Consider the following 12631-nt stretch of genomic DNA (forward strand, 5'->3'; position numbering starts at 1 on the left):
TGAACGTCGACATTTTAGGAATTAGTGAACTAAAGTGGACTGGAACAGGTGCTTTATTTGCAGTAGATGCATAATAAATTAGTGATGAGTTTCTTCCAGATTACTCAGAAAGCTATTCTTCTGAAAAATAATTAATAATCTTCTAGTATTTAAATCCAAACTATTCAACCTAACCATTCAAGGTCCTCTATAATGTGGGAATAATCTACCCTTCCTAACCTTATTTTCAATTACTTCTTTCACATATGCCAAACACATTACAGAAACCGAAGTATGTTTTAGTCCCTAAATACAGCTCTCATTTTCTCACCCTCTTTGGCTACTCATCATGCCAGTGGGTCCAGCTACAATGCTCTTCACCATGCCCTCTTTTGGCCCCTCACTGAAGTTTTCAAAATCCTAACTACTTAGCAGTGCCTCTCAGATACACTACATATCCTCCAGGAAACTCCCAGATCTCTCCAACTATACACGATCTCCTTTTTTCTCTTATTACTAATAGCTGGTTTTAAAGTTTTTAAAAGATTCAAATATTATGCCTCTTATCCAATTTAATATTTCTCATCCCATATTTTTGTAAGTCTCTATGTTCCTCTAAAATTGCTGTTATTTTACATACCTTTACATTGCTAAAACTCCTGGCACAGTGCCTTACATAAAGATGGTGCTCAATATATACTAAGGTGAATTAAGTGAAGACACTGCTCCACAACTATCTTCTAAGGATAGCTGCTAAGGAGATACAAATGCAAAATGACTCAATAATCTAAATTATAAAAGCTATAACATTCTAAAATAAAAGTAATAAATCAAAACATAAGATAAATATTTGAAAATAAAAATACAGATTCAGCAACCCCTTCTTACTTGCTAGTAAAACTTTAGGAATTAGGGACTGCAATATTTACTAAAAATTCAAGCTGGGAGAATAAGATTGAAATTGACTTATTTTAAAAGTATTTATAAGACTTGATATTCCCTAAAACAAAATTTAAACAAATTATACAAAAGAAAAGAAATATTTATAGAATTATAAAAATCTTGAAAAATGGGTATCGTATAATTAATTTCTATCTGTTTTGATCCCAAGATGACTTCCTGAGATGACAGCGATGATTTATCACAGAAAGAGTGGCAATAATTTGGACTGTAGTCAGGTAAACTAATTTTGTAGACACTTTTCTTCCTCTAAGACAACTAAATACTCTTTAAGTATTGTAATTACAGTTCTGAATGTTGTTTTCCGGATTTTAATCAGCATCACAGGCTACCAAATAGCATCCTTTCCTCTATCCTTTAGAAGTATAGGTTGACTAGCATTTTGTGAAGGTGTTCTTGTACATTTTAGAGGGTTGCAGTAAACTCTTACACCTTTCATTGTTATCAAGAGGAGGTTGATTTTCATCAATAAAGGTGGCTGAAGTATGACCTAAGAAATTGATAAACTCCTAAATTCAGACTTTAGTTAAAGTCCTAAATTACTGATTTTCTATCTTCACTAGACATGGGATGAGGCAAATCGACTCTTCACAGTTTTACCTGAGTAATCCATCACATGGAGAGTAGAACCGCACTATCTAAAAAACGATAGCCATATGTCACATTTCAGTTCAGGTTAGTCACTCAGTCGAGTCCGACTCTTCGCAACCCCATGGACTGACTGTAGCAAGCCAGGCTTCCCTGTCCATCACCAACTCCCAGAGCTTGCTCAAACTCATGTGAAACAGAACATCCAGATGGCCAAAAACCATATGAAAATATTCTCTACATACCTATTTATCAGAGAAATGCAAAATTATACCATCACACTGTTAAAAAAGAACTAAGAAGCCCCAAGTGGGATCATTTCCTAACCCCCCTCCCCATCATAGCAAAAACTAAGACGGTTTCAATCCCTCTCAGAGATGTGACCTTTAAAACAGTCCACCTGAAATTTGCTAATCAGTACTATGGCACCTCATGCAAAGAGATGACTCATTGGAAAAGACCCTGATGCTGGGAGGGATTGGGGGCAGGAGGAGAAGGGGACGACAGAGGATGAGATGGCTGGATGGCATCACTGACTCGATGGACGTGAGTCTGAGTGAACTCTGGGAGATGGTGATGGACAGGGAGGCCTGGTGTGCTGCGATTCATGGGGTCGCAAAGAGTCGGACACGACTGAGCGACTGAACTGAACTGACTGATGAAGTAACTGCATGGAAAAGGCCCCTAGACTGTCAGTCCCCCATTAGAAGACAGCCTGGTCTGAAATAATCCTTTCTTTTCCTTCGTTAATACCTTTTGCCACATCCTCTCCTTCTATCCGTAAAAATCTTCCATTTTGTACAATCCCTCCTAGTGTAGCTGATTCTTCAATTTTTGAATAATGGTAACTAGTTCTTCAAAATAAAAAGAATGAAATAATGCCATTTGCAGCAACATGGATGGACCTAGAGATAGTCATACTAAGTGACCAAGATGTAGAAAAGACAAAAATCATATCACTGCTGCTGCTGCTGCTAAGTCGTTTCAGTCGTGTCTGACTCTGTGCGACCCCATAGACGGCAGCCCCCCAGGCTCCACTGTCCCTGGGATTCTCCAGGCAAGAACACTGGAGTGGGTTGCCATTTCCTTCTCCAATGCATGAAAGAGAAAAGTGAAAGTGAAGTCGCTCAGTCGTGTCCGACTCTTCGCGACCCCATGGACTGCAGCCCACCAGGCTCCTCTGTCCATGGGATTTTCCAGGCAAGAGTACTGTAGTGGGTAACACTATATGTAGAATTTAAAAAGATAATACAAATGAACTCATTCACAAAAGAGAAACAGATGTCAAAAACAAACTTACAGCTATCAAATGGGAAAGGTGGGGAGAGCAATAAATTAGGAGTTTGGGATTAATATACATATGGTACTATACATAGGCAGTCAACAAGCACCAACTGTATAGCACAGGGAACTCTCCTCACTATCTCATAATAACCCATATGGGATAGGAATCTGAAAAAGAATGGATATATGTTTATGTATAACTGAATCATTTTGCTGTATTTGAAACTAACAACATTGTAAATCAACCATAAGTCCAGTAGAAAATACAAATTATAATAAAATATCTTTAGAAACTTATATAAAATTATAAGGGAAAAGGTTTTTTAAAGAATGAATTATGAAGGTATTATGAACCAAATATCTTAAATATATAAGCTATTAAAGACACTGGAAGACTCTCTCCATTTAAATCCACAGAATTTAAGTATTACTATTTATTATAAAGGTATTAGATCTTGATTTTTCTTAAGAAACAATGCTATATAAAAAATCTAAAGGCAATTCACAGAACTTACTTTGATCCAAAAGAAGTCTCAATGATCATTACGTGGTAACAGTACTAAAGAATTTTAACTATCACTTGTAATACAGTTCCTATAAAAATTATCCTTGAAGTACCAACTTAAAATATAAGAAATATCAAACTACTGCAGGTTTTTTCAATATTGGAAAAAAGGTTTCACAAAAATATGTCCATTTAACACAGTCCTGGCAGTTTTACAGTACCTAGTATGAGAAAAAAGGACAGTTCACTAGGATTTTACCTTTAAAAATAGAACAAAAAGCATGAACTATTTATATTTCTCAAGCTGATCATGACTTTTTACATCTCCACTTTCATTGTATCTGGCAACAGAGCTCACACGATGTTGGAAGAAAAGCAGGTAGGAGGGAAGAAGAGGAAGGTTATGGTTGTTCCATTAATTCAACACATATTTATTGAGTATATAACAAAAATTATTCTAGAAACTTGGGAAATGCAGCTAAACAAAACAGGCAAACAAATTTATGAACAATTTCTGTTGCTAGTAGCAACAACTAAAATTACAGGGACGAGATCTGAGCCAGTGCACCTGGGTCCCATTTACTCTTTGATAATGAAGTTACCTCCTACCTCTCTCTTCCTTTACTACAAAACAAAGAGAAAGCAAAAACAAAACAAAAAAACCAACAACAACAAAAGAAAACTCCTCCTGCGTATTTTATCAGAAACCAGAATAATGCTTCTGGGGTGAAAAATCCCCAAAGGTGCACTGCATATGGCCAAGGATATGGACCTTTATGCTAGAAAGCAAATTAAACTCCCTCTCAAGCTCCCTATCACCTCCCACTCACCAATACAAAGTATGTAGTGAAAGGCAAGACCCATGGGGACTGAGTCTTGAGACAGTAACATGTTCTGAAGAGAAGACATACTGTGCAAAGGAATCTTAGGCAGTAACAATATACTAATATGAAAAATAAGAAATAAAAATCAAGATTTGACTGTATGACTGACAATAATACATGTAAGAGAAGGACATGTACCTTCAAAGAATTAAAGGAGCTACATAATTTCACCAAATAGTACTCTAGTAAGTAAGGGAAAACCTGTCCCTACTTAGTATGTTAACGTCAGCTTTAATTATTATAATCACTGGATACATAGACTTCCATGGTGACACAGTGGATAAAAATCTGCCTGCTGATGCACGACCAACTAAGCCCATGTGCCGCAACTACTGAGCCTGTGTGCCACGACTACTGAAAGCTGCAAGCTCTAGGGCCCACTTCTAGGTCACAACTTCTGAGCCCACATGCTGCAATACTGAAGCTTAAACGCCTAAAGCCTGTGTTTTGCAATGACAAGACCACATATAGCAACAAAGAGTAGCCCCCGCTCACCGCAACTAGAGAGAGCCCTTGGAAAGCAGTGAAGACCGGTGCAGGCAAAAACAAACAAAATTAACAGTACACAGTGAAGGTGCACATAAAGGGCTAGCTAGAGTCAATCTTTTATTTGGTAAAACCATCTTTCGTAATCCAGTCAGCCAGATTTTAGGAGACAGGATGCAATTCCATACTCAGAGGTTTACTCAGGCTTTAAAATCAATCTTTTGTTTGAATCGTCCCTTCAGAGATATTTCCATATGACATCAAGCAGAAGCAAAAGAACCTAAGAATCTGAGCAAAATTTAGAGGCTAGTGGATCATGAGATTCTCTATCACCTAGTATCTTAAAAAAAAAAAACAAAACTTCCTTTTAATACCTTAAAAGCAATTGCAGTTTTAATTATAAGATTTATTTATGTCAAAAGCAAAATATTTCTTTACTGATTCAGTATAGAGCTACCATTTAACCTAGGAACTATTTTTATTTTAATATCCTGTAACTCAGACTGTACCAGTAAGTATTTTTTATTGGTCAAAAAAATACAATATTTAAATAAAAATGTATACCCAAGAAAAAAAAATTTAAATAATGCCATGTATTATTTCTTATTCTGAGTTAGTTCATGCTTCTGTTAAATGTATGAGAATTGAGAGTTAAAGTTTATAACTGGATGTATCCTAAAAACAATTCTAGGATGTTTCAAAAGTCTAATGAATTCTCATTTTACAATTCTGACATTTTAACACCATATACATATATCGTAAGCTCAAACTCTGGTGAGGACAAAGGCAATTTCTATGGTCAAAGAATTCATAGTCATTAAACAAAAACAACTTTGCTTCCTTACAAGCATCAGAGTTGTAAGAAAAATTTTCAAGTGCTATAGGCAACTTCACATGGAATAATCCTAAATAGCATTTATTCTACACTTGTCAAATACAGACATATTTACAACCAAATTTGAACTTAATTTGTTAGACCCCAATTTAATTTACATACCTGAACTGTTGAATATCTGAAAAAATTTTCCATTTTATACCGCCTAAGGGTTTCATTTAGTCTTTGATCTGAAACAAACAAACAAAAAAGAACAATTTGTAATGTGCAACTTTGAATGACAGAAATAAAGTAGATATTATTTGAAATATCCAATGCAAAACTGTTAGTCTCCACTGCTGTTGAAAATAAATCATTCTGAAGACATCATTTTAGAATTTAGATATTCTATACACTGAAGTCAAATAATTACTTCTGCTGCTGCTAAGTCACGTCAGTCGTGTCCAACTCTGTGCAACCCCATAGAAGGCAGCCCACCAGGCTCCCCCGTCCCTGGGATTCTCCAGGCAAGAACACTGGAGTGGGTTGCAATTTCCTTCTCCAGTGCATGAAAGTGAAAAGTGAAAGTGAAGTCGCTCAGTAGTGTCCGACTCTTAGCGACCCCACGGACTGCAGCCTACCAGGCTCCTCTGTCCATGGGATTTCCCAGGCAGAGTACTGGAGTGGGTTGCCACTGCCTTCTCCCAAATAATTACTACCAGTGGGAAAAAGAACAGCTACAAAGAACAAATTTCTCTGATTCTGAAAGTTTTAATTCTCAGTCTCTCTGGGATTGCTCTTCAGATTCTTAGAAGTCAAGAAAAAGTACCTTCCACATTTATTTTTTTATTCCTGCTACTAGATGTGAGAAGAGTTGGAGAGATAAGGCTAAACTATACTTCTTTAGAAGTTAAAAACTGCTGAAATTCTCTTTCAGGACAAACCTCCACACAGAGGAGAAACTGCAAGACTAAGCATCCAAATTAAACAGGAATAGGCAAGACACAATGGAAAAGAAGGTCCAGAAGGGCCAAGGACTCTCAGAAACTACAAGTAACATTTTTATTTGAAGCAGGAAAAGCAATACAACAGAACACGCATGCCTGCGTGCTCAGTCACTCAGTCATATCCAACCCTTTGTGACCCCACAGACTGTAGCCTACCAGGCTTCACTGTCCACAGGATTACCCAGGCAAGAATACTGGAGTGGGTTGCCATTTACTCCTCCAGGGGATCTTCCCAGCCCAGGGACTGAACGTGCATATCCCCTCATCTCCAGGACTAGAAGGAGGATTCTTTACCACTAGCCAACTGGGAAGCCCACAGTAGAATGTGTGTGCATATGTGTGCTCTGCCTTTCAGTCATGTCTGACTCTTTGCAACTCCATGGACTGTAGCCCACCAGGCTCCTCTGCCCATGGAATTTTCCAGACAAAAATACTGGAGTAGGTTGCCATTTCCTCCTCCTTCCTGACTAGTGGATCGAATCTAGCTCTCTTGCATTTCCTACATTGGCAGGCTGATTCTTTACCACTGCGCTACATGGGAAGCCCCGCAATAGAACACAGCACCCAATAAATATACAAAACTCATTCCTTCAAGATCACATGGAACATTTAAAACTGATAATTTGGTGACAAAAGAGAAAGTCTCTTGAGTTTTTGAATATTTAGGCGGGATTCATCCCAAGGGTTTTTCAATATCCATAAATATCAATGTGATACATCACATTAACAAACTGAAGAATAAAAACAGTATGATCAACACAATAGATGTAGAAAAACATTTCAACAAAATTCAACATCCATTTACAATAAAAAAATCCTCAGAAATCAGCCATACAGGAAACATACCTAAACCCAATAAAGGTCACACATGGCAAACCCATGGCTAACATCACATTCAACAATGAAAAGCTTACAGCACTTTCTCTAAGATCAGGAACTCTTGTCACTTTTATTCAACACAGTTTTGGAAGTCCTGGCCACAGCAATCAGAGAAGAAAAAGAAATAACAGGAATCCAAACTGGAAAAGTAGTAAAACTGTCACTGTTTGTAAATGACATGATACTATATATAGAAAATCTTAAAGATGCCACCAGAAAACTACCAGGATTCATCGATGAATTTGGTAAAGTTGCCAGATATAAAAGTAATATACAGAAATCTGTTACATTTCTATATACTAAAAACAAAGTATCAGAAACAGAAATTAAGGAAACAATCCCATTTACCATTAGGAACCAGAGATCAAATTGCCAACATCCATTGGATCATCAAAAAGGAAGAAGAGTTTCAGAAAAATACCTACTTCTGCTTCATTGACTATGCCAAAGCCTTTGATTGTGTGGACCCCAACAAGTTCTGGAAAATTCTTAAAGAGATGGGAATACCAGACCACCTGATCTACCTCCTGAGAAATCTGTATGCGGGTCAGGAAGCAACAGTTAGAGCTGGACATGAAACAACAGACTGGTTTAAAATAGGGGAAAGAGTACGTCAAGGCTGTATATTGTCACCCTACTTATTTAACTCATATGCAGAGTACATCATGCGAAATGTTGGGATGGATGAAGCACAAGCTGTAATCAAGATTGCCGGGAGAAATATCAATAACCTCAGATATGCAGATGACACCACCCTTATGGCAGAAAGTGAAGAGGAGCTAAAAAGCCTCTTGATGAAAGTGAAAGAGGAGAGTGAAAAAGCTGGCTTAAAAAGCAACATTCAGAAAACTAAGAACATGGCATCCAGTCCCATCACTTCATGGGAAATAGATGGGGAAACAGTGTCAGACTTTATTTTTCGGGGCTCCAAAATCACTGCAGATGGTGACTGCCACCATGAAATTAAGACACTTGCTCCTGGGAAGAAAAGGTATGACCAACCTGGACAGCATATTAAAAAGCAGAGACATTACTTTGCCAACAAAGGTCCGTCTAGTCAAAGTTATGGTTTTTCCAGTAGTCATGTAGAGATGTGAGAGTTGGACTATAAAGAAAGCTGAGTGCTGAAGCATTGATGTTTTTGAACTGTGGTGTTGGAGAAGACTCTTGAGAGCCCCTTGGAGTGCAAGGAGATCAAACCAGTCCACCCTAAAGGAGATCAGTCCTGAATATTCATTGGAAGGACTGATGCTGAAGCTGAAACTCCAATACTTTGGCCACCTGATGCAAAGAACTGACTCACTGGGAAAAACCCTGATGCTGGTAAAGATTGAAGGCAGGAGGAGAATGGGATAACAGAGGATGAGATGGTTGGATGGCATCACTGACTCAGTGGACATGAGTTTCAGTAAACTCTGGAAGTTGGCAATGGACAGGGAGGCCTGGCATGCTGTGGTCCATGGGGCCACAAAGAGTTGTACATGACTGAGCGACTGCACTGAACTACTGACCATTATATCAAAAATAATAAAATAGGAATAAAGAAAAATCCTGTATCCTAAAAGCTATATGACACTGAGGAAAGAAACTGAAGACATGAATATATAGAAAGGTATACTATGAAGCTGGATTGGAAGAGTCAATATTGTTAAAAATCACAGTACTACTCAAGACAATCTACAGATTCAATGCAATCCCTATCAAAATGCCAATGGCATTTTTCATAGGCCTAGAACAGATAATTTTAAAATTTGCATGGAAACACAAAAGATTCTGACTAGCCCAAACAATCTTGACAAAGAAGAACAGAGGTAAAGAATCATGATCCCTGACTTCAGACTATACTACAAAGTTACAGTAACCAAAACAATATTGTACTACAGAAAAGCAGATGACACAGAGCAACGCAACAGGATAGAGAGCCCAGAAATAAACTCATACTCTTATGCTCAATTAACCTATGACAAAGGAGGTAAGACTACACAACAGAGAAAAGACAGTTGCTTCAAGAAACGGTGCTGGGAAAACTGGACAGCCACATGTAAAGGAACAGAATTAGAACATCTCAATACCATATACAAAAATAAACTCACAACAGATTAAAGACCTAAATGTAAGACTGGAAGCCATAAAACTTCTAAAGGAGAACAAAGTCAGAACAGAACACACTTGACATAAATTGAAGCAATATTGTTTTGGATGTCTGCTAAGGCAAAGGAAATGAAACCAAAAATAAACTAATGAGACTTTACTGAACTTAAAAAATTTTGCCCAGCAAGGGCAAAAATGAAAAGACAGTCTACGAGGTGGGAGATAATATTTACAAATCATATGACTATTAAGGGATTGATAGCCAACATGTATAAACAGCTCAAACAACTCAACATCAAAAAACAAGTAACATGATTAAAAAGTGGGCATAAATAATGAACACACATTTTTTTCCAAAGAGGAAATGTAGATGGCCAATAGGCACATAAAAAGATGCTCGACATCACTAATTATCAAGGAATGCAAATCAAAACCACACTGAGATCACCTCACACCTGTCAGAATGATTATCATCAAAAAGAATGCACATAACAAATGTTGATGAGGATGTGGAGAAAAGGAAGGCCCTCTTATTCTGTTGGTGAGAATGTTAAATTGTTGCAGTCACTGTAAAAAGGAAAAAAAAAAAAAACAGTATAAAGGCTTCTTAAAAAACTAAAAATAGAACTACTGTGTGACCCAGCAATTCCACTCTGGGGTGCATATCCATAAAAACAAAAACACTAATTTGAAAACATACACGCACCCCAATATTCTTAACATGCATTATTTGCAACTGCCAAGATATAAAGAAACAATCTAAGTGTCTATTAACGGACGAATAGATAAAGAAGATGGAATACAACTCCACCACAGAAAGAGGGCAATTTTGTCATTTGCGGCAATATGGATGGAACTGGAGATCATTACGCTAAGTGAAATAAGTCAGAAGACAATTGTCGTATGACATCACCTACATGTGGAATCTAAAACATACAACAAATGAGTGTATAGAATCTAAAAGAAGCAGACTCAGAGATATAGAGAACAAATTTGTGGTTACCAGTGAGAAGAGGGGGAGGCTTACTGAGGTAGGGGAGTAAGAGGTATAGAGCCTTAGGTACAAAAATGCTACAAGAATATATTGCATAACATGGAGAATATAGTCAATACTTCATAAACAGAATACAACCTTTAAAAATTGCAAACCACTATAATGTACACCCATAACTTATATAATATTGTGCAGCAACTAGACTTCAGTTAAAAGAAGAACTAAAACTTTAAATAAGAGTAAATCTTAACTTTCAAAAGACTTAAACTGAAGAGAATATACCATCGTAAAATACATCTCTTTGGCATAAGAAGTATTTTAGGCTGATAATTCTTAAGAAACAGAATAGGAAAAGCTTTGAAAAATTGAGAAGAAGTTCAGTTCAGTTCAGTCACTTAGTCATGTCCAACTCTTTGCGAGCCCATGAACTGCAGCACACCAGGCCTCCCTGTCCATCACCAACTCCCGGAGTTCACTCAAACTCACGTCCATCAAGTGAGTGATGCCATCCAGCCATATCATCCTCGGTCGTCCCCTTCTCCTCCTGCCCCCAATCCCTCCCAGCATCAGAGTCTTTTCCAATGAGGCAACTCTTCACATGAGGTGGCCAAAGTACTGGAGTTTCAGCTTCAGCATCATTCCTTCCAAAGAAATCCCAGGGCTGATCTCCTTCAGAATGGACTGGTTGGATCTCCTTGCAGTCCAAGGGACTCTCAAGAGTCTTCTCCAACACCACAGTTCAAAAGCATCAATTCTCTGGCGCTCAGCTTTCTTCACAGTCCAACTCTCACATCTATACATGACCACTGGAAAAACCATAGCCTTGACTAGACGGACCTTTGTTGGCAAAGTAATGTCTCTGCTTTTGAATATGCTGTTTAGGTTGGTCATAACTTTTCTTCCAAGGAGTAAGCATCTTTTAATTTCATGGCTGCAGTCACCATTTGCAGTGATTTTGGAGCCCCATAAAATAAAGTCTGACACTATTCCCACTGTTTCCCCATCTATTTCCCATGAAGTGATGGGACCAGATGCCATGATCTTCGTTACCCTTTTGTTAAAGATATTTATATTTATGAGGAAAAATTCCATTTGTAAGCACATCCCCCTCTTTATACCAGAAAGAGAAAGTGTTAGTCACTCAGTCACATCCGACTCTTTGTGACCCTATAGACTGCAGCTTGACAGGCTCTTTACTGTCCATGGAATTCTCCAGGTAAGAATACTGGAGTGGGCAGACATTTCCTTCTTCAGGAGATCTTCCCAACCCAGGGATGAAACCCGGTTCTCCTGCATGGCAAGTAGATTGCTCACTGTCTGAGCCAGAGGGAAGCCCTGAAAGTGTTAGTCGCTCAGTTGTGTCTGACTCTTAGCAACCCTACAGACTGCAGCCTGACAGATTCCTCTATCCATAGAATTCTCCAAGCAAGAATGCTGGAGTGAGCAGCCATTCCCTTCCCCAGGGGTGTCTTCCTTACCCAGGGATCAAATCCAGGTCTTCTCCTGCACTGAAGGCAGATTCTCTACCATCTGAGCCACTGGAGAAGCCCAAGGTAATGACTTTAATCTGCATAACAATCTTACTCTTGTTTACGGTGCTTTTCTTGGTAACTTCTTCTAATGGCTCACCCTCTTTTCCTAGATCTCCTTTTGTCTTTATCTGAAAATGTTTTTTAACACTGTGGCTTCAGCATTTAAAGGAGTTTTTCTGTTTTTCTGGGTCACTAATGTATACAGAAGGTAAACACGTTATTAAACTTGTTTGTTTTCTCCTATTAGTCTGTCTTTTACAATAGGGGGTCACAGGCAACAATCTAGAAGGGTACAGGAAACTTATTTTTGCTCCCTTGCAAAGCCAAAGACAGTACATTACCTGATAATAGCAAAATTAGGCCAGAATCGAGAGACAAAAACTATCAGAAAAATATCCGTTATGTAAGAAATTACCTTTCAGTAACCTATTGGTCTCAGGATGAATGACAGGACAAATCGAAAAGTACTCTGAACTGAATCATTGTGAAAATGCAGTTTCATTTGAAACGTCTTAGGAAAAAGCACCTGCATAACAAAGAAAACTCAATAAAATGAAAAGGCAACCTAATCAATGAGAGAAAATAACTGCAAATCATACCTGATAATGGGAACATATCCAAAATATAC

At 37.9% G+C, this 12631-nt stretch overlaps 1 protein-coding gene across 1 annotated transcript in view; it reads right to left on the reverse strand.

The window, feature by feature from the left end:
• The window catches only part of SCLT1 (sodium channel and clathrin linker 1), a 252003-nt gene that overhangs the window by 229120 nt on the left and 10252 nt on the right, over nt 1–12631 (reverse strand). Inside the window, 1 exon segment of the mRNA XM_005691258.3 lies at nt 5684–5751. Within this exon segment, the coding sequence (XP_005691315.1) occupies nt 5684–5751 (68 nt within the window).

This window comes from Capra hircus, chromosome 17, assembly GCF_001704415.2.
Source record: "Capra hircus breed San Clemente chromosome 17, ASM170441v1, whole genome shotgun sequence".
Classification (NCBI taxonomy): Eukaryota; Metazoa; Chordata; class Mammalia; order Artiodactyla; family Bovidae; genus Capra; species Capra hircus.